Below are 22,528 nucleotides of genomic sequence, written 5' to 3' on the forward strand. Positions count from 1 at the left end.
CACAATACCCCATCATGACATTTTTGCAAATATATATTTAAAATATAAAACAGAAATAACTTATTTACATAAGTTTTCAGACCCTTTGCTATGAGACTCGAAATTGAGCTCAGGTGCATCCTGTTTCCATTGATCATCCTTGAGATGTTTCTACAACTTGATTGGAGTCCACCTTTGGTAAACGCAAATGATATATAAGGTCCCACAGTTGACAGTGCATCTCAGAGCAAAAACCAAGCCATGAGGTCAAAATAATTGTCCATAGAGCTCCGAGACAGGATTGTGTAGAGGCAGAGATCTGGGGAAGGGTAACGAAAACATTTCTGCAGCATTGAAGGTCCCAAAGAACACGGTGCCCTCCACTTTTAAATGGAAGAAGTTTGGAACCACCAAGACTCTTCCTAGAGCTGGCCGCCAGGTCAAACTGAGCAATCAGAGAAGAAGGGCCTTGGTCAGGGAGGTGGTCACTCTGATGGTCACTCTGACAAAGCTCCAGAGTTCCTCCCACCTCCTCTGTGGAGATGGGAGGACCTTCTAGAAGGACCAATCAGGCCTTTATGGTAGTGTGGCCAGACGGAAGCCACTCCTCAGTAAAAGGCACCTAAAGGACTCTCATACCATGAGAAATAAGATTCTCTGGTCTGATGAAACCAAGATTGAACTCTCTGGCCTGAATGCCAAGCGTCATGTCTGGAAGAAAAATGGCACCATCCCTACAGTGAAGCATGGTGTTGACAGCATCATGCTGTGGGGATGTTTTTTAGCTGCAAGGACTGAGAGACTATTCAGGATCGAGGGAAAGATGAACAGAGCAAAGTACAGAAAGATCATTGATGAAAACCTGCTCCAGAGCGCTCATGACCTCAGACAGAGGCAAGACAGAGGCAAAGGTTGACCTTCAAACAGAAAAATGACCCTAAGCACACAGCCAAGACAACGCAGGAGTGACTTCGGGACAAGTCTCTGAATTTCCTTGAATGGCCCAGCCAGAGCCCGGACTTGAACTCAATCAAACATCTATTGAGAGACCTGAAAATAGCTGTGCAGCGATGCTCCCCATCCAACCTGACAGAGTTTGAGAGGATCGGCAGAGAAGAATGGGAGAAACTCCCCAAATGGGGTATAGTGTGTAGATTGATGACAGAAAAAAAACACAATTTAATAACTTTTAGATTAAGGCTGTAACGTTACAAAATGTGGAAAAAGTCAAGGGGTCTGAATACTTTCAGAATGCACTGTACATACAAATGCTCAGACCACACATTGAAAGCATAACATTACAGCAAGACCTGTGCTCAAATAGCCTCTCAATATTTGTCTTTGTCAAACGTGAGAGTTTACCTTAAGCACTTTTACATAAAAACATGAAAAATAAAAGACTCACCTTCTGTGTTAGTGTGAAGTGACAGCATCTATAACAGCCTTTTGACCAATGGCTCACTTTTTCTTTCTTTCTTTCTTTATATGAGCTATAATTAAAACGTGACCAATATCACTCTCCTGTGTTAACCTCAGGAAATGAAATACACCTGCAAGGTTAGTTTGTTTTGTGTGTATCTTTAGATTTGCTGACATGAAAGGTAACGGTCTCCTACCACTGTCACATAACTCATATATACATAACACATACAACGTTCTTTTGTTTTTCTAACACAATATCATTCCTTATGGTTAATTAGCTACTACCCTGTGTTTGCCTTTAGGGCTCATGCCTAACCTTTAGATATATTTGCTGAATATTGCTACACTAAAAATGTGATATATTTGAATATTATATAAAACTCCATGCACTTTTCTGTCATTCACTGGATCAGTCCAAAAGCTCCTCCTCCTCCCACACTGTCATGCGCATGATAAGGGTATTCGCTCGCACTCTTCTAGACTGCGTCATTTCAGACAAACAGCGAACATGGCGGGTCTAGTTGCAAAGAAGTGTATCACCCCGCTTGTTGTGATAAGAAGGATCACTTCCCCGGAATATACGGTCCAAGCCGCCTACCACAAGAAGGTAAAATAACCTGTATAGCTAGCTATGTTTGATTGCTGATAAATTAAACCATGTGTCCCTGTTTAGGTCGTAAACTGGTTAAATGTGAATTCCTTGCAAGCTTGTTTTGACAACGAACCTAAGCTAATGTTAGCTAGTTGCTATAAGTACATTTTGGCACTGATTATCTAGTTATGTATTTGTTTCTCTAAGAGTATCTAGATTAAATATATTTTAGAGGTCGAAGTAGCTAGCTTAGTTAACAACATGCGTCACATGCCTTGACTAGTTCTCTAGCGTACATCTAGCTAGCTAACATGTTAGATAATGTTCTTTCTAAAAATGCTAATTTTCTGCCAATCTAATTTTAATCTCCAGCTCTGTCTCGGTTGATGCAGGTTTTACTGATGTAGCTAGTTATACCTGAAGGTTAATCTGTTTCTTCCTATTTTTTTTTTAGCTAATTCCTTAAATTAGCTGTTTGGTAACACTAACGTCAGTTACGCTACAGGTGTCAGTCAAATCTCTGAAGCAGCATAGCGGTAGCACCAGTGTGCTACCTGCGATGGCAATACGCAGTTTCATTGATTCTGGATTTTTCTACAGAACGTGTGAAATAAGATATATTTTCACAGTAACTCTCGGTTTTTGTTGAACCTGTATTATGTACATGTGTTAAAGAACACAATAACCTATTAATTATGCCATCTATTTGGTGGAATTGTCCATTTGGATTTAGGCTAACATTTCATCACTCATTCTGAACATGTATGAATGTCTGAACATGTATGAATGTCTTGTAAGCCATCTTTGGCCAAAAAGAACATGAGCTTGGTAATTTAAGGCTGCTCCCACAGTTATGAGATTTAGGCTAGTCAATAAAACAACTGTTGTCACTACCAACTGGCCACTAACAAACTCACAAAATATTTAGGCTCTTTAGACACACAGCATTTTTCAATAATGCAGAGAATGACCTGCATCACGGTGATTACGTCTGGGGGAGGGAGGTTGCAGCAGGAAGTGCTACTGTTGTGGACAGTGGAGTCCTGTCCTAATCTGTTTATTTTAATTTCCCTTACATAATGTTGAAACTACCCATTGCATAACGGGAGTGCAAGAGCCCTCTCAGCCTTGAGCCTGCTTTTTTGGGAGACAGTTGGAATTCATTTAAGGATGATATTATGTGAATGTTTGTAGCTATGTGCAGGGAATATTACCTAGATGGGGTCATTTATAAACTTGAGTTAAGTAATAAAATGTTTTTGTCTCCTTGTTGCCATGTTTAGGTAGTGGACCATTATGAGAACCCAAGGAATGTTGGCTCCCTGGACAAGACTTCCAAGAATGTGGGGACAGGCTTGGTGGGAGCCCCAGCGTGTGGAGATGTGATGAAGCTTCAGGTATGTTGGTCCCCTGTCCTCATTATTTCCTGTCTTCCTCTGCTGGCCTTGGATTTTGAATGAGGTCACAATGTCTTGGTTGTGTTCCAAAGAAGCAGATAACACAGATGGGACTTAGCGAGAAGCAGCATGCTCTATTTATTTAGTTACAAAGTGTATGTATTTTGTAATGTTACTGCATTGTCTATTCAATTATGTGGACAAAAGACAGTTGCATAAAGTGACTAATCTACAGATTCAGGTGGACGATCAGGGGAAGATTGTGGATGCCAGGTTCAAGACGTTTGGCTGTGGCTCAGCCATTGCCTCCAGCTCCCTGGTAACAGAGTGGGTGAAGGGCAAATCCGTGAGTGAACATTCTGCATCCATGACAATTCCTCTGCTTCCTGTGTTACTGTTCTGTTGCTCTGTTTTCAATTTCTCAATTCAACAGTCATTTCCACCACACTGTTGTTTTTTCCTTTCATTACATGGTTGGATCAAGTTCATTTCTTGGTTGGTGAAATGTTTCCCTCTTTTTGACTTTCAGATTAATGAAGCACTGACAATAAAGAACACTGACATTGCCAAAGAGCTCAGTCTTCCACCTGTCAAACTTCACTGCTCCAGTAAGCTCTTATTTCAGTCTGATATACAATAGTGTTCTGCCCTGTCTATAACATGCTGAATTTCTAAACCATACATGCCCTTTTAATCTATTTTACAACCATGTGAAATTTTTCACTTTCTCCAGTGCTGGCAGAGGATGCCATCAGAGCTGCTCTGAATGACTACCGTCTCAAACAGCAGGATGGCAAGATTGATGCTGTCAAAGCCAGCAACTAAGGGAGGACTCTCTCGTAGTCCTGGACACCCTTGTCCTGCACCCTACTGCCAAGGAGACACTCAAATGTAGTCCTGGCTCCCCACTCCTCCATCCTTCTATATATGGGGCATCCTAAATGAGCCCAGGTTATGTCCACCCATACAACGTACATAGACAACACAGTATACACACCAGGCCCCTGTGGCATTCTGTGGTTTCCCAATCTACTCTGTAGCCTGTCACGTTAACGCACAATTTAAGGGCACTGATCGGGTGATTGGTACAAAATAAGCCTTATTTTCAGGAGTGAGAAATGCAAAGTGAGCCGAGACAAGTTTGCTTTGTCTTTATTCAATTTATTTTGTCATGGTTTGGGGGTATTTTCCATTGGGAAATGATTATGGATGCTGTGGTGAAGTATTGAATAAGATTTCTAAAGGTGTCCCATCAACACCCATGTAGCACAAATGTTTTGAAGGCAATGAGGAAATGCAGTGCAGGAGATATAAAATGACAGCAAACTGGTAAGGTATCTATTTGGATTATTTTGTCACATTTCATACTTCCTGGTTGTAATATGCAAATTAATAAAGTAAGGCGTGTACGTAGTATGTTAAGTCTTTTTGTGCTGGTCTTTTTTGTTGTGCAATGTCTCTATAATCCGGTTAAGGTATTGTCTTGTATTTCTCAGCAGTGTGCAGACAACCAGAAATTAGCGCAATGCTTGTATTCTCCACTAGATGGCATCGTTGGCATACTTTATCCGGAGCCATGTAAATACATTGACTTCATCCATAAATGCAGATCATGGTACTGCTTTTATCAAATACCAAACACGACACATTTTATAATCTCTTTACTGTCTTCACAATTTCTACAATATTCAACTAAAGATCAATGAAAATAAAGACCAATTTTGGTATGTGTCTGGTCATGTTTTCAACCACACTACACACGACTAACCATCCTGTATTGTAATGTCACAGTATGAGTAGAGTAGACTGCTATGTTTGATGCTTTCCCAAGTTCTTTCACAGGTCCTGGTTCTGCAGCAGAGCAACAGTTGTCACTTAATGGATCATTTCGGAGTTGCTACATCTACTTTTGGATTCTGCACTATGCAGAAATTGCTCTGCCATTTCCTGGTTGCTGAAATTGTATGTTTGCCTAATTTCACTTCGTGACAAAAGCAAGTGTAGAGAATCATTGTAACATCTAAACTCCTGTGAAATATGTTTCATGTAAGCAAAAATATTTTTGAAGCTGTTGTACAAAACCGAAAGTCAAAGCCTCTAAAACGAACTTAAGAACGGGAAGCATAGAACAGGTCTGCTGCTTTTTGGACTTGCTTTCAATGAGAATGACACCTAAGTCATTTCTGTGAATTTGCTCAGGTTGCCCAAAAAGTTACAACTGTACAGATATGGATGCTACTTTAAAAAAAAGTGAATGCAATATATTCATAATTTTTCACAAATTGCTGTGCATAGATGCATTGAAAGATGGCAGGTTACATAGCGTTAACCCTTTAGAGAGATGCATTGAAAGATGGCAGGTTACATAGTGTTAACCCTTTAGAGAGATGCATTGAAAGATGGCAGGTTACATAGCGTTAACCCTTTAGAGAGATACATTGAAAGATGGCAGGTTACATAGCGTTAACCCTTTAGAGAGATGCATTGAAAGATGGCAGGTTACATAGCGTTAACCCTTTAGAGAGATACATTGAAAGATGGCAGGTTACATAGCGTTAACCCCTTAGAGAGATACATTGAAAGATGGCAGGTTACATAGCGTTAACCCTTTAGAGAGATACATTGAAAGATGGCAGGTTACATAGCGTTAACCCTTTAGAGAGATACATTGAAAGATGGCAGGTTACATAGCGTTAACCCCTTAGAGAGATACATTGAAAGATGGCAGGTTACATAGCGTTAACCCTTTAGAGAGATACATTGAAAGATGGCAGGTTACATAGCGTTAACCCTTTAGAGAGATACATTGAAAGATGGCAGGTTACATAGTGTTAACCCTTTAGAGAGATACATTGAAAGATGGCAGGTTACAAAGTGTTAACCCCTTAGAGAGATACATTGAAAGATGGCAGGTTACATAGCGTTAACCCTTTAGAGAGATACATTGAAAGATGGCAGGTTACATAGCGTTAACCCTTTAGAGAGATGCATTGAAAGATGGCAGGTTACATAGCGTTAACCCCTTAGAGAGATACATTGAAAGATGGCAGGTTACATAGCGTTAACCCTTTAGAGAGATACATTGAAAGATGGCAGGTTACATAGTGTTGTACTTTTAGGGAGACACATTGAAAGATGGCAGGTTACATAGTGTTGTACTTTTAGGGAGACACATTGAAAGATGGCAGGTTACATAGTGTTGTACTTTTAGGGAGACACATTGAAAGATGGCAGGTTACATAGCGTTAACCCTTTAGAGAGATGCATTGAAAGATGGCAGGTTACATAGTGTTAACCCTTTACGGAGAGACATTGAAAGATGGCAGGTTACATAGTGTTGTACTTTTAGGGAGACACATTGAAATATGGCAGGTTACATAGTGTTGTACTTTTAGGGAGACACATTGAAAGATGGCAGGTTACATAGTGTTGTACTTTTAGGGAGACACAGTGAAAGATGGCTACTGGGAAACAGAAGTAAATCAAGTATATGATTACATATAACTGAACAGACATAATTTGGTAAATCCAAAGAGCAGTAAACAAAGCTGACAGGTTTGCCTTAAAGATTGTCACTCATGCAAAATTGGTCCAAACCATTGAGATCAAACATAGTGTCGGGAGCATAGCAAAAGTGCTGTTTTCTCTCCAGTGATCAACGGAATAGACAGTGTGACAGTGGAGTCCTCTTGCCTGTCCTTTTCCTGCTGAGCCTGTGAGTGCCCTTGGCCAGATGGAGACTCAGCTCATGTGAATGACTCATCATCCTTTTTTAGGCCTGTCTGTTCCGGAAGAATTTCTGACTGCTCAGGGCAGCTGCTATGTTGGGCTTCATTGACTGAGAGCTGGCATACCTCCTCCTCACTCAGCTCTGGTGGGTTTGATGGCTGATTGTCTTTCTCTATTATTTCTCCCACAGCCTGAACATTCACCTCATGACTTTTCTCTGCTGCTGCAGATATCTGTGTGGGGTCTTTTCCCTCTTGCTCTCCCAGGGGAGGCTTGGAGAGAGTACGGAGGTTCTTGGCTGCCTTCATGATGTCATGATGGAGCTTCTTGCTGGAGTCGACTGGCTCAGCCTGCTGCCGGTTGGAGGGTTTCTCTGGCAACTCGTTGAAAAGCTTGGTACCTCCGGTCTTGTCCCTCTGGTCCACGTACATCTTAGAGGGGAAGGACGAGGGGTAGTAGGCATTGATCTTTCGTTTGCGGCTCATGATGCAAGCACAGCAGAGGATGAGGAAGATAGTGATGAAGAGTGTGAAGAAAACTAGGATGAGGAACAGGTTATCCTGCAGGAAGTGAACCATTTGGCTGAGCAAGAAGTGCTCTACTTGGGTGTAGCCATGTGAGGTGGTTGAGGACTCAAAGGCAGGGCCACTGGTGGCAGGTGGGGAAGGCGTGTCAATGAGGCTGTCTAGCTCCTCCCCCTCTGCACTTCCCTCCAATGAAATGTTGAAAGGGAGGGGTGTGACCAGATTGGGGCTGCTGGACCACAGTGTCACCAACAGACCAATCAGAGGAAGTGCCATGAGGAACGTCATCTCCTATAGGACCTGCAGAAAACAAAACAAGAACATACAGTGCCAGTGTGGCTGTTGTCAAATTGCATTTCCACTGTTATTAAATTGCACAGATTTTGATCGACAGGTGTTTCGATTCATATAGCTGTTCTTGTGTCTAACATTGACAGCTGACATCTAGAGTTTTTTTGTGAGTGTTGCACAATACATTGTAAAGGCTTCACTCATCAACAATGAATGAAAATGCTTTCTGAGTAATTTCTATTCTTGATAGAATGTCTATAGCTGTAGATGACATTTTAAGACCCAGATAGCAGCTGAGAGCTGATGAAAGGCAGGCAGAATTTAAAGTCTGAATTCCAATCATAGCATGTCACACACAGGCACACACACAATGCACACATGACTTGCACACACACACACAGACATATGCACACAAAGGCCTGAATTCAATCCGTTTTACCTTAACCCACAGTAACCACAAACTGTAAAGCAGATCATTGTTTAAAAATTTTTTTTAAGTCGATCTCGGAGGTGTAACTGCGTTGGAGCTGTCAAATCGGTGAGCAGCTCCTTTTCATGCTGGTTCCCAGAAATACATCATGACCCTCTTATTTCCCTGAAATTAAATGTTGCTTAAAGCAATAAACTAAACAGCCCTGCACAGTGTATGGTAGCAATAAAAGGAAGGACCTCCTTTTAATTTCACAATGACAGAGAATAGCCAAACTTTAAACTAACTGAACATTGCAGATAGAAATGTCATTAATAGAGCTGTCATGAATCCTTACTCAACATGTCAGAGAGGCAGGTCTGCTCCACACAATATATTTATATCTGAACATTCCACAGTTGTGCCCTGCTGAATGTGGCCCGAATATCAATGGCGTACAAACATTTTAAAATGATTTAATAATACAAGACTTCGTCCGACTTCAAATGATACCTTCTTTCAAAAATAAAATCTCTGTTCACCACACATTTATTTGAACAAACTCATTCAAATATGGGATACCCATTCGGATTCAGAGAACCTATTGGAGAACTCTATTGAACAATCCTGATTCCCTGCTGGCGAGCTGCTAGCCTGGAGACATAAGTCATGATGCTGTCACGGCAGCTAAACTGCACTGCAATCATGTGAGGTAATATCTGTCCACTAAAGTTAACTCATATTTGATATGAATGTAATTTCTCTTTTGGAAATAAACCCTATGGGGTAAAATGTACACTAAAGAAAGAAGAATAAAATAAAGTGAATAAATGAAAGTGTCTGTACTCACCATCCACAGAAGTGGTCACACACAGAAAAGGCTCCTCTAGAACTGTGGATGAGTTTGAGGGAAATGGATGGGAAAATGAACTGAGAGGATGAGAAAACGTGCCTGAGTCACCTCCTCCAACAGTAATTCTACAGTTTCAGATTTCAGACTGGAGGTTTCTCTGATCGGCACAGAAAAAAATCAAACGTAAAGTTCTTTGCCATCGGGACAAATCCCTCCTTCCCCCTCTACTCTCCTTTCCTCCCCTCCTCCCTCTCTGGCTGCCTTGCTTCCCAGAAAAGGACTGGGCTCCTTGGCTCCACACAGATTGTTCTTGTTAGGCAGTATTCTAATGTGATGGGTGGGCAGGGCCTAGGGGCTCGGATCAAGTCGGCTCTCCGGTCCCTGTTCTGGATGCTCAAGGCCAGAGTCAACACTGCAGCAGGCTGGCTGAGCTCAAAGTGAGGAGACAATCACCACTCTGGGTTTTAACTGGGGAATAGACAGAGACTCGACTAACCACAGACATTTTATTGGATAAATTGTTTGTCACTTGGCTTGCCCCCTCTGTCTTCTTACATGCACTTTAATCCCCTGAAACATTTTGGGCCTCCTTAACAATAACTCTGTCAAGACCTTTCGGAATTTATTGAATTCACTTGCACTTACTCTGTCACATACCTTACTCTGTCACATACCATACTCTGTCACATACCTTACTCTGTCACATACCTTACTCTGTCACATACCTTACTCTGTCACATACCTTACTCTGTCACATACCTTACTCTGTCACATACCTTACTCTGTCACATACTGTACCTTATTCACTCTCCCATATTATACACATTCTACTCACAGAAGCTATACTTTTAGGTTCTAGATAGGGGCTATCTATATCTAGAACCTATAACGGTTCTTTGGCTGTTCCCATAAGAGAACCCTTTGAAAAACCATTGTTGATTACAAGTAGAAAGAACACTTTTGGTTACACTTTTCACAGAGGGTTCTACATGGAACCCAAAATGGTTCTACCTGGAACCAAAAAGGGTTATCCTATGCTGACAGCCAAAGAACCTTTTTGGAACCCTTTTTTCCAAGAGTATAGTGACGATCCCAAGTGGTTATAGTTATGGCTAAAATTATTTTGGACCCGACGCTGTACCTTTGACACCCTGATGACTTACAGCAGACCAGCCACTTTAACAGACATGCAGCTCCACAGTGTGATTGTCTCTCACAGGAAGGGTCCATTTTTTCTGTGTGGACATACCACCCATAACAGCCCAGTAAGAGGGTAGGGGGTTGGGGAACGTGCCAAGGACCTTGCCAAAAACAATGAGCAGGGTGTTCTATTGATGGAATTGTTCTCAAAACAAGGGTCTGGGGGTACTGCCAAATTGCAGATATTACAGTGAGGATTTCTTCCAGGTGTTCAATCAGTCACTTACATGAACACAGAAATGGGTAATTACAAAAGCACAAACATGGCCTCCCGAGTGGCAGTGGCAGAGCCTGGTTCGAGTCCAGGCTCTGTCGCAGCCCGCCGCGACCGGGAGACCCATGGGGCGTCGTCCGGGTTAGGTGATGGTTTGGCCAGCCGGGATGTCCTTGTCCCATCACGCTCTAGCAACTCTTGTTGGGAGCATGCACGCTGACATGGTCGCCAGGTGTACGGTGTTTCTTCCGACACATTGGTGCGGCTGGCTTCTGGGTGAAACGGGCATTGTGTCAAGAAGCAGCTTGGCTGGGTTATGTTTCGGAGGATGCACGGCTCTTGACCTTCACCTCTTGTGAGTCCATACGTGAGTTGCAGTGATGGGACAAGACTGTAACTACCAATTGGATACCATGAAATTGTGGTTGAAAAAGGGGTAAAAAGAAAAGCACAAACATAAAAATGGCCATTACAATAGTCAAACATGCTCAATGTGTAGCCACAATTGAGAGAGAAAGAGCTAGCAAGCAAGAGTGAGAAAGTGTGTGTGTGTGTGTGTGTGTGTGTGTGTGTGTGTGTGTGTGTGTGTGTGTGTGTGTGTGTGTGTGTGTGTGTGTGTGTGTGTGTGTGTGTGTGTGTGTGTGTGTGTGTGTGTGTGTGTGTGTGTGTGTGTGTGTGTGTGTGTGTGTACACACAGAGAGATATTCATGTTAATAGAGTAAACACAGCTACAGCTCAGAATGTTTGAGATGATTCATCAAGACTGGCCAACCTTTATTTGGTCATAATGATAGTGAGGTGGTTACGGAGTACATACTCTAGTCTAGTCTCTGGTCTATGATTCCATTTGTCTTATATGCTCTGTCTACATCCCTCAGAGTCAGCTTTCCCTGGCATGAACATTTGATTCCAGTTTTATATTAAACACCCTGTTTGTATGAAGCATGTGGACTAAGATGTAAATCTCTGCTCCTGCAAAGAATGAACTTTGGTATTGATGCCAGAAAGGGGCCTTGAATGCATGTAAAAAAAATAAACCAGCCTTTTATTTGGTCTGCTTGCTTGTGTTATCTACTTATTATGAGTACATAGTAAAACAAAGGGAAATATTGGCGCATATTACAAACCATAGGGCATCATTTTATAGTGACAAATCTAGAGGGTTCATGTTTGAAAAACTGACATGTCATCGGACTTGAATCACCACAGACACAGTCATTAGCCAGCTGCCCGTTGTTTAATATCACTTTGTCATTTCTTTACAGTTTCGTTATGATCTATTCATTTGTTCCAGTCCTTTGTGATCAATTTTGAGTTAAATTCTGGAGCCTCTTCATTGTGTTTGACTGGACTTAGAGATAAACATGTGGTGTCTCTAGGAAACCTGTCCCTCTCTCACACGGAGAGAAGACCCCAAAAAGTAAAAAAGAAGTCAAACATCTGAGGGCTTGAAAGGTTTGAAGGGGGTCTGGGTTTAGCAATGATACTGTATCTTTGTATTATGACAAGACAAGGACACAAGAAACATCTGCCTAATGTCTGGGACTGTCTACACAGACACTCAATACAGAAGGTTACAGACTTATTTGACTTACCCTATAAAGGACATTTCATCACATCTCACATTCGCTTGACCCTGAGCATATTTGATATACTTCATACAGTCTATGTTTTGGCTCACTGTACATCAAGGCAGATGGTTTTGTTATCAAGACCTAACAAGACTTCCAGAAGAACAAGCTTTTTTGCAGAAAACAAATAAATGAAATTGCTCACAAGGATACATATTTTCTGAAGCATGTATAAAATAAAATAATGTTTTTTGTTTTTTTTGTATCATGTATTTCCACACAGAACGTTGAAGGCTATAAAATTCTGACCACATACAACTCTAAATATCCCCATCCACCCAGTGACCAAACGAACAGTGAGTCATCATAAGCAGTCTAGGTCTTTTTATAGCTCTATAAGTGTGTATGTGCAGGAACGATTCTCTTCAAAAATAACATGAACTTTACTTCCAGATCTATAAATCAATTGTAGAATCCTAAATCTCTGGAATAAACTGTCTGTGTAGCAAACCGTTTGTTTACATCACTGTTCTCATCCTATTAGGTGAACTTCATTATCAACAGAATCATGTCAGTGCAATGGTGAAAAAACTCAATCTCACTCAGAACTACTCAGAGGCTGCATTGGGTTGCGTTACATTTGAGGATGATTGACCACCTGACTTCTTCAAACTTTGTCACTGTTTGCTGTAAACATGTCACAATAAAGTAACGTATCATTGGTTCTCCATTTGTGGTTTCTGTCTCTTCCTCTACTGGTTGCAGTAGATGAATGTGCAGCGAGGCCCAACCAACAACTTCAAAGAGGACGCTAAAATATATTCTAAGAGCAACAGTTTGTATATTGACAGCAGTCGACCAGTCAGATGTACAATTCAAAGTCTCATCAATTGAAGAAAAGTGGTCATTTAACCCAGAGTAAGTAGGAAAACTGCAAAGGTTTTATACGCCCCCACAGTCTCTGTTTTTAATCCTTTCCCTTGATGAACTTTAAGATGGCTGCGATTACCATTAACATCAGGCCTGGAGTTGTGTACCCTGTGTAATTGGACCATATAGCACTTCACAGAGTCTGACACAGTCTGCATATCTACACTCTAGACTCGTTGCTCATTGTCTGGGAGGAAGCTGTGGAGGGTTACATCATCTCCCCCCTCCTCGTCACTATCCAACTCTGTTCCAGGCAGCAGGGCTCCGTTGCTCTTGGGGATGTGGGGTCTCCAATGGGGACCATTGTCATCGTGGAGCAGGGCAGAGATACACACCATCTCAGTGCCCCGATTGTTTGTGCCCACTCTGTAGCGATGCTTCCTGGAGGAGTACTTGGTGCAGAGGATGATGCAGCTGACCATGAAGAAGGTGGCCACTGCAGCCAGGGAGGCAATGGCAATCAGACACTGGCTCACCAGACCATCCCGTCGGGTAGGAGAGCAGGGCAGACCCCCTCCCCCTGATGGATCTTTTTTAGAAGGTAACGTTGTCATGGTGGTCGTTGTCTTGGTGATCAAGATGGGGAACTTCTCTGTTTTCATCTTGGGAATCAGGACCCCAGAAGAGGAGTTGGTAGAATTGTCAGTGGTTGAGATGGGTGAAAAAGTGGTTAAGAAAGTCTCATTGGTGGAGGATGAGAAATTGGTAGAGCTAGGCCCTGGGGTGGAGGATGAGACAATGGTAGAGCTAGGCCCTCGGGTGGAGGATGAGACAATGGTAGAGCTAGGCCCTGGGGTGGAGGATGAGACAATGGTAGAGCTAGGCCCTGGTGTGGAGGATGAGACAATGGTAGAGCTAGGCCCTGGGGTGGAGGATGAGACAATGGTAGAGCTAGGCCCTGGGGTGGAGGATGAGACAATGGTAGAGCTAGGCCCTGGGGTGGAGGCTGAGACATTGGTGGAGAAAGGTCCAGAGATGGAGGAGGGCCCAGTGGTGGAGGACACCTCAGATGTGGTGTTAAGTTCTGTGATGGAGGACCAGATGGTAGAGCTGGGAGTGGTGGTGGACAAGAGGTCAGATGTGCTAGATGGCCCATGGGAAGAGGACGTCTGGCTGGTGGGTTGGTTGGTGGTGAGGGGAGATGGGGTTGTACCTGATGAAGTGAGCATTGCTAAGGGAGAAAGGGTTGGACCCAAGCTGGTCATCATGGTTGCCTCTGAGTTGTTAACACCCACAGTAATGGCACCGCCTACCTCACGGGTACTGCTGTTGTCCATCACCGTATGGGTTTCCACCATAGACGAACTGCTCTTTTGTGTTGCTGCTGTATTGATGCTCATATTACTGCCTCTGTCTTCTGTGAGTGTGAAGTTCTGAGATCCCTCAGAATACAACAGAAACAGGCTCCACAACAGAACAGGATACACCTTGTTATACCATGACATCATGGTGCCAACTCTGAAATGAGAAATCAGTACACAAATTACTGCTTGTATGTAGTATGCTATTGGATATCAAATTATATCCGAAGATCTGTTGCGATATGGTAGGGGCGTCAGGAAGCAGACTATCAATGCTGACGTGGAATGCAACTAATGGATGTTCTAACTGGCCTAAGGAAACTGTTGTTTGTGACAAAGCGACATGCCACTGTGGGTGGTGTCATCGTCAACATGTCATGGTGAAACAGTATGTTACTCATAACTAGCACCACACCCACGCAACGGATGAAACAGGAACTCAAAGGTATCATAGGCTTTATAATGAGACTTAAAGTATGTATTATTATTTACAAACAATTCTGGTAGCATCAATAAAATACAAATAATAATTTCAAGAATAAAACAAATCGGAGGCACCTCAAGAAAAGCAAACATCTTCAAACTCTGGAACCAATGAAAAAGGCAGATTTTACACTCAACATCCAGTATTCAAAACCTCTCTATTGTCCCAGGCACTTACTGTCAGTAATTCTTAAGTCTTACCTCACTGATGGGGAAGTGTAGTAGAAGTCGTGGAAGGATAGGAGGCTCAAATTGGTGATGCTGGAGTTAAGCACATGCTGGCATGCCTTGACGAGCTGATGGTAGAGGCACAACAGAGCTCTCTACCTGATATGAAGAAACAGGAAATGCGCACTGTTCTGCAGAAGTTAAATTCTTTGCACTGACTCAAGTGTGAAACTGACAAGCCCAGAGGTTTGTTACCTTTCCCTGATTTGAAGTGGTTCAGGGGATAATCTGATTCAATTTATAGTGCATTTATGGACAGTTTTTATTTTGTATTAATTCATTTGTATTTTTTATTTTAAGGGAAAACGTATTGAGACCTAGGTCTCTTTTACAAATGTGCCCTGTATATACAACGTAAATATACACATTATACCCAAACATATACAGATTAAAATACTAAAATACAGACATGGGAAGCACAAGTAAAACATCACAAATCACCCAGAAACCCTGTTAAGTCCCCAATCAATACATAGCATTTTCGAAATGGCACCAGAACATCATGATGAAATATTGTTTGTGCTCTAAGAATGTGAAACTCAGATAACTACATTCAGCAGACATTTATCCACACAAAAGCAGATCATTAATTACATCCCAAAATCTGCCCAAACCACAGTCCATATCATACTTTAGAAATATCAAAGTTTCTCTCTCTCATATGATAGTTGAAGTGGGTTCGAAATGGAATTATCAACAGAAGTGTCTGAGGTGCTGAGTCATATTTAAGTGGAATGGGTGTGTCTCAGATATTTCCCTCTGTGGTAGACGTTAGGTGTCTGGAGTCTAATAAGGAAGAACGTGTGGTGCTTGGGAGAGTTACACTGTAAACTACAGACCCCCTGTATCCAGCATCATTGCTGTGCAGTGCAAACTACAGACCCCCTGTATCCAGCATCATTGCTGTGCAGTGCAAACTACAGACCTCCTCTAACCAGGCTCATTGCTGTGCAGTGCAAACTACAGACCTCCTGTAACCAGCATCATTGCTGTGCAGTGCAAACTACAGACCTCCTCTAACCAGGCTCATTGCTGTGCAGTGCAAACTACAGACCTCCTGTAACCAGCATCATTGCTGTGCAGTGCAAACTACAGACCTCCTCTAACAGGCTCATTGCTGTGCAGTGTAAACTACAGACCTCCTGTAATCAGCATCATTGCTGTGCAGTGTAAACTACAGACCTCCTGTAACCAGCATAATTGCTGTGCAGTGCAAACTACAGACCTCCTCTAACCAGGCTCATTGCTGTGCAGTGCAAACTGCAGACCTCCTCTAACCAGGCTCATTGCTGTGCAGTGCAAACTACAGACCTCCTCTAACCAGGCTCATTGCTGTGCAGTGCAAACTGCAGACCTCCTCTAACCAGGCTCATTGCTGTGCAGTGCAAACTGCAGACCTCCTCTAACCAGGCTCATTGCTGTGCAGTGTAAACTACAGACCTCCTGTAACCAGCATCATTGCTGTGCAGTGTAAACTACAGACCTCCTGTGGAAATGTGGCAGCAAGTATTGAAACCTGTCTCCATGGAAACCACCACTTCCTGTTCTCGTCTTGTGAGTAATTTGTGAACGGATGTTGCTCTGGAGCTAAACCCCTTCACAGAGGTAGTTGTCTCAGGGATAATAGATTTCATCACAACCACTAGTTTAGTTGCAGGCTGAAATAGTTTTCTTGGTATAGGTTTACTTCATCACACAATGCATGACAGGTAAAGCAAAATATTCTTGCCTGCATGGAGTTTGAGCACTATATTCACTAAATTGTCAGACTGATAATAAACATGACATTTGATCCATTAAAAACAACAAATTATATTTCCCCCACAGAACCTAAACTGTTCAAAATGTTATTTTGCAAAGACAGCATGGGAATTTGATACACCAGAATTTTAACACACAACAAAGTTGAGTAGCCACACAAACACAGCTACAAAAGAGGACGTTTATCCCACAGTGACCTTCAAACTGGCTGTTTTCCCAGCAAATTATTTTTAGGAGGTGGGTGGTCAAGAGAGAGGAAATACAGGAGTAAAATGTGTGCTGGTAAGCCTTTCAGTGATCCTTATCCATTAACTTATGTAAATGCTGTATCAGTAGGTAACATATCCCCCAAAAAACAAGTTCCCACCAAATCCACTTAATCTTCCTTGAACTGTTATCCCTCCACTTCTAGCCTTTCATCTAATCTACAAAATCCCCATAGTCCACATTCATCCCCTCATCCACCCACTGGTTGCCAGACACAGCCCCTCTGACCCCCCTTCCCTCCATGCTGTGTGATGAGAACAACCCCCAACAGGAAGCCAGGAGCAGAAAATGACTTTTATGGGCCCGCCAAAGCAATGAAAACCTCTACTCCATGGTTGAAATGTTTTTCCCCTCTAGACTGTTGCCACTGGCGCTCTGCTGATGGAGCAAAGGATCTTTCATTATTGTACTTAAGACTAATTATTGGATCTTGAATTGTCCTGGTTGTCATTTACAATCATTTCAGATTATGTGGTGTTATCAAAAGATCATGTTATACTGTATATTCACATAACGGTTTCTAAAATCCCACTTGAGATCTGTCTATCAGACTGTGCATTGCTCTGCCGGTTTCAGTGTGTGAATCATTTAATTCAAGCCAGCAAGACAGACAGAGGTGAAAAAGGTAGAAAGAAAGGTTAGCGCAAACAAAGAATAAGGGATTTATTGTGGAGAAGACATTTCCATGTGTAAAATCTTTATTGCATGCACATTACTACATGAACTAGATGGTTGAGTGAAAGAAATGCTGAGAGAGGTCCCTTTCCAATGCCACAACATGCACCGGAGTGGGTGACCTCAGATTGAGCCCTAATACCCTCCACAGCGTGACAGAGGCACCACTACATTTATGCCAGCGAGAGCTGCAGTTTACGCCACTGCCTGCCGACACCCCCACACAGTTAAAATCTACACCCAGAAGAACTAACAATATCGTCAGACTTCCTTCACATTCAGTGATCTGATGCTTAATACGAGCAGCTGGCGTGGCGGAAAAATTTGGATATCTTTCTCTTTCTTTTGCAACAGTGTAACAGCTATAGTTGGTTCAAAGATAATTCTTCTCTTTGCCTAAATCATTCTATTACCCTATAGTCTGTAACTGGAATGCAAAACAGGAGAAAAGACTAAATAAATGAAAACCCACACCCACACAAACATTCTTTTGGCAGCACAAAAACCAAGGGAATATGGCAATACTGGTGGCTACATATGATTGTTGAGAGTATTGCAGTAAGTACACACTTCCCATCAGAATGTTCTTGACCACAATTTAAAACAATAACAAAATGGTAAGACTTTTCAATCAACCAAAAAAATGGCAGTTATTCAAATGCGTTTCATCCCCAGTAAAAAGGTGGACTATGAATTGCAACAGTTGTTTCTCTAAGTATTTTAGAGGTAAGTGTGAGGGGTAGACATGATAAAAAACAAAGTTCGTCTCGGAATGTGTGCTTGGGATCGTCGATGGGAAGATTCCAAGCGGAATGACGAAGCCGAATTCTCAAATTTTGGCAGTGACTGGCCCTGTTCACTCGATTATCTCCCAATCAATGAATGGTCCTGAGCGGGGGCTGAGTCTTAGATGGCGACCGTGGACATCTGGTCCTCCAGTTTGGCAATTCGACGGTCCTGTAGGGTGACTAGGTCCCTGAGCGACTTGACCTCTCGCAGCAGCTCCTCCAGTTTCCCTTCATTTTGCTGCAATAAAGCATAGAAAGGACAACCAGTTAAATAATGACAAGATATATTTTTTCACAAACCATTTGGTAGCTAAAATGACTTAACAGAAAATGTTCCAGTACTGTTCTGATATCAATCGTTGCGAATCAAATCTATTCACTGTGTTACTGCAGCTGATTTTCTTAGTTTATCTTAACACATCTTGTCTATTGCCTGTGTTAAAAGTACAGTTTTATTACCTATATTGTCTTAATATATCTTGACAGTTGTTACTGAAAGTGTTCAGTCCTACTCACTATAGATGGATGTGGAGAGGCCTTGCTCTCGGCAGACGAGGTGTTTGCTGCTTTCTTGGCTGGCTTGCCCTCCAAGACATTAGACTTCTTGACCACCTTGAGGTCGCGGTTCTTGCCGGGGACATAGCCGTTTTTCAGGGAGATCAGGATGGGCTCGCCGTTCTTCCCATCAAACCAGTCCTCCGCCTCAATGGCACAATCTGGTCCTGCTGTGTCCGGGTACAAGTCATCCTGGAACAGGTCCGACTGGATGCGTGGGACGGAGAGAAGGAAAGACATAATGGTAGCAGTTAGGACTGTACTCTAGTCAGTGGCTGTATTCTTAATATTGCCTGATTTGCCCGATTTGAACAACAATTGCACTCTTTTCTACAGCATCAATGTCTTAAATGTAAAAAAAATATATTCAAAGAGTAAAAGAAAGACACAAACCTTTCGGGGGACTGTCATAATGATTGGCTCACATTTTCTCTCATGTAGTTTATAAAACCTGCAAGTAAAATAGACAAAACCTGATGAGGATGTACAGCCACAGAAACAAAGGCATTAGGACTGTTCTCTCAAATACTGCAATATGTCCTCCCTCTAATGGACAAAAGGAGAAGGTCTCAAAGCCATCACTGAGTGCATGGCTGTTACCTGGCAATCTCGCACTTGTTGACGTCCAGTCCTCGTTTGGGCATGTAGCCCATACCTCGCTGGGGCTCCTTGCTGGAGAAGGTGTTGAGGTAGTGCACAAATGGAGCCTCGTCTGTTATCTCAAAGTATCGGATGCTACTGTCACCCTGAACATAGGAGAGGTTACTGTTAAAACCTGTGAAATCCTCCCAGAAGGACCGAAGTCACACTAATCCTCTATCCAGATGGGAGACAACATCTCTAACAAGTATATCATCCTCACCTTCCCACACAAGTACACTATATTGGTGTCTGCATCATAGAAGGGCAGCAACACTCCATTACTGGTGTCCAGCTCGTGGACTGATATTGGCTCCTCCATGCTTTTCTGTCAACACAAAACATACATTTCATGTGGTTAGTTTAACTATACATTCATGTACATACTATCTCAATGGTGCCGACCAAACAGTGCTCCCGCACATTGGTTAACCGGGCCATCTGCATTGTGTCCCACCAACCGCCAACCCCTCTTTTACGCTACTGCTACTCTCTGTTCATCATATATGCATAGTCACTTTAACCATATCTACATGTACATACTACCTCAATCAGCCTGACTAACCGGTGTCTGTATGTAGCCTCGCTACTTTTATAGCCTCGCTACTGTATATAGCCTGTCTTTTTACTGTTGTTTTATTTCTTTACTTACCTATTGTTCACGTAACACCTTTTTTGCAGTATTGGTTAGAGCCTGTAAGTAAGCATTTCACTGTAAGGTCTACACCCGTTGTATTCGGCACACGTGACAAAAACTTTGATTTGATTTAGATAAGGATTTGTGCATCTATGAGTGCATGAATTGAGAATGTTTATTTTTGCATATACCAACTCTCCCTGAGACACCCTCGGAGAGTGGGGTCACAGCCAGGGTCTGCCACTTTTAACGGTGACCCTGGAGCAATTAGGGTTAAATGCCTTACGCAAGGCCACATCGGCAGATTTCCATGTGTGTGTGTCCGTGTGGGTCTGGATGGGAGGTGACATACGGGGTTCCAGAGGGCTAGCTGTCGCTCGCTCATGCGGCTGAAGCCGGTGGTGAAGATGTTTCCGTCAGCCAGGAAGATGGCTCTCATGGGCCGTGCTCCATCGTGGGCCTTGTCCTTCTCCTGAAACACAACACGTCTATCAGAGAGGATCGCATGTTTCAGCACCAATGATGTGTGTGTGTTTATGTGAGAGGCAGTGCTACAAGAGTGATTATCAAGCCAAAATACAGTGTATTCACCCCCCTTAGCATTTTTCCTATTTTGTTGCCTTACAACCTGGAATTAATAGATTTGGGGGGGGGGGGTTGTATCATTTGATTTACACAATATGCCTTCCACTTTGAAGAGGAAAACTATATTTTATTGTGAAATGAGAAAAAAAAGAAAACGGTCAATACTTTGTAAAACCACACTTTGCAGCAATTACAGCTGCAAGTCTCTTGGGGTGTGTCTCTATAAGCTTGGCACATCTAGCCACTGTGATTTTTGCCCATTCTTCAAGGTAAAACTGCTCCAGCTCCTTCAAGTTGGATGGGTTACGCTGGTGTACAGCAATCTTTAAGTCATTCCACAGATTCTCAATTGGACTGAGGCCTGGGCTTTGACTAGGCCATTCCAAGACATTTAAATGTGTCCCCTTAAACCACCCGAGTGTGGCTTTAGCAGGATGCTTAGGGTCATTGTCCTGCTGGAAGGTGAACCTCCGTCCCACTCTCAAATGTCTGAGAGACAAACAGGTTTCCCTCAAGAATTTCCCTTTATTCACTATATTGTCTTAATATAGCTTGACAGTTGTTACTGAAAGTGTTCAGTCCTACTCACTATAGATGGATGTGGAGAGGCCTTGCTCTCGGCAGACGAGGTGTTTGCTGCTTTCTTTAAGTCATTCCACAGATTCTCAATTGGATTGAGGCCTGGGCTTTGACTAGGCCATTCCAAGACATTTAAATGTGTCCCCTTAAACCACCCGAGTGTGGCTTTAGCAGGATGCTTAGGGTCATTGTCCTGCTGGAAGGTGAACCTCCGTCCCACTCTCAAATGTCAGAGACAAACAGGTTTCCCTCAAGAATTTCCCTTTATTCACTATAGTGAGTAGGACTGAACACTTTCAGTAACAACTGTCAAGCTATATTAAGACAATATAGTGAATAAAGGGAAATTCTTGAGGGAAACCTGTTTGTCTCTCAGACATTTGAGAGTGGGACGGAATTTCCCTGCATTTAGCGCTACCTATCATTCTTTCAATTCTGACCAGTTTCCCAGTCCCTGCCGATGAAAAACATCCCCACAGCATGTTGCTGCCACCACCATGCGCTACTGTGGAGATGTTCTCGGGGTGATGAGACGTGTTGGGTTTGCACCAGACGAAGCGTTTTCCTTGATGGCCAAAAAGCTCAATTTTAGTCTCATCTGACCAGAGTACCTCCTTCCATATGTTTGGGGAGTCTCTCACATTCCTTTTGGCGAACACCAAACGTGTTTGCTTATTTTATTCTTTAAGCAATGGCTTTTTTGGCCACTCTTCCATAAAGCCCAGCTCTATGGAGTGTATGGCTTAAAGTGGTCCTATGGACAGATACTCCAATCTCCGCTGCAGAGCTTTGCAGCTCCTTCAGGGTTGTCTTTGGTCTCTTTGTTGCCTCTCTGATCAATGCCTTCCTTGCCTGGTCCATGAGTTTGTGGGCAGCCCTCTCTTGGCAGGTTTGTTGTGGTGCCATATTCTTTACATTT

At 42.7% G+C, this 22,528-nt stretch overlaps 3 protein-coding genes across 5 annotated transcripts in view; 1 reads left to right on the top strand and 2 right to left on the bottom strand.

Annotated features, from left to right (window-relative positions):
- Positions 1-1,821: 1,821 nt before the first annotated feature.
- Positions 1,822-4,812, top strand: LOC123999572 (iron-sulfur cluster assembly scaffold protein IscU-like). The gene is made up of 5 exons (XM_046305476.1): positions 1,822-2,008; positions 3,277-3,390; positions 3,626-3,736; positions 3,920-3,998; positions 4,124-4,812. Exons 1-5 carry the CDS (start codon positions 1,910-1,912, stop codon positions 4,213-4,215), a joined length of 495 nt encoding a protein of 164 aa, XP_046161432.1. The 5' UTR covers positions 1,822-1,909; the 3' UTR covers positions 4,216-4,812.
- LOC123999570 (transmembrane protein 119-like) lies at positions 4,527-10,092 on the bottom strand. Its single transcript, XM_046305475.1, has 2 exons — positions 9,194-10,092; positions 4,527-7,943 (listed from the first exon to the last, which is right to left on the bottom strand). Exon 2 carries the CDS (start codon positions 7,929-7,931, stop codon positions 7,137-7,139), a length of 795 nt encoding a protein of 264 aa, XP_046161431.1. The 5' UTR covers positions 7,932-7,943; positions 9,194-10,092; the 3' UTR covers positions 4,527-7,136.
- Positions 10,093-11,828: 1,736 nt separating this feature from the next.
- Positions 11,829-22,528, bottom strand: part of LOC123999117 (coronin-1C-A-like) — a 34,465-nt gene continuing 23,765 nt past the window's right edge. For all 3 annotated transcript variants that reach the window (XM_046304539.1, XM_046304540.1, XM_046304541.1), the window contains exons 6-12: positions 20,798-20,917; positions 20,032-20,136; positions 19,770-19,915; positions 19,563-19,620; positions 19,131-19,376; positions 15,097-18,852; positions 11,829-14,569 (exon numbers count right to left, since the gene is read on the bottom strand). In XM_046304539.1, coding sequence (XP_046160495.1) covers positions 18,733-18,852; positions 19,131-19,376; positions 19,563-19,620; positions 19,770-19,915; positions 20,032-20,136; positions 20,798-20,917 — 795 coding nt within the window. In that variant the 3' untranslated portion in view covers positions 11,829-14,569; positions 15,097-18,732. The remainder of the gene's footprint in view (positions 14,570-15,096; positions 18,853-19,130; positions 19,377-19,562; positions 19,621-19,769; positions 19,916-20,031; positions 20,137-20,797; positions 20,918-22,528) is intronic.

Source organism: Oncorhynchus gorbuscha, linkage group LG16 (assembly GCF_021184085.1).
Source record: "Oncorhynchus gorbuscha isolate QuinsamMale2020 ecotype Even-year linkage group LG16, OgorEven_v1.0, whole genome shotgun sequence".
Lineage (NCBI taxonomy): Eukaryota > Metazoa > Chordata > Actinopteri > Salmoniformes > Salmonidae > Oncorhynchus > Oncorhynchus gorbuscha.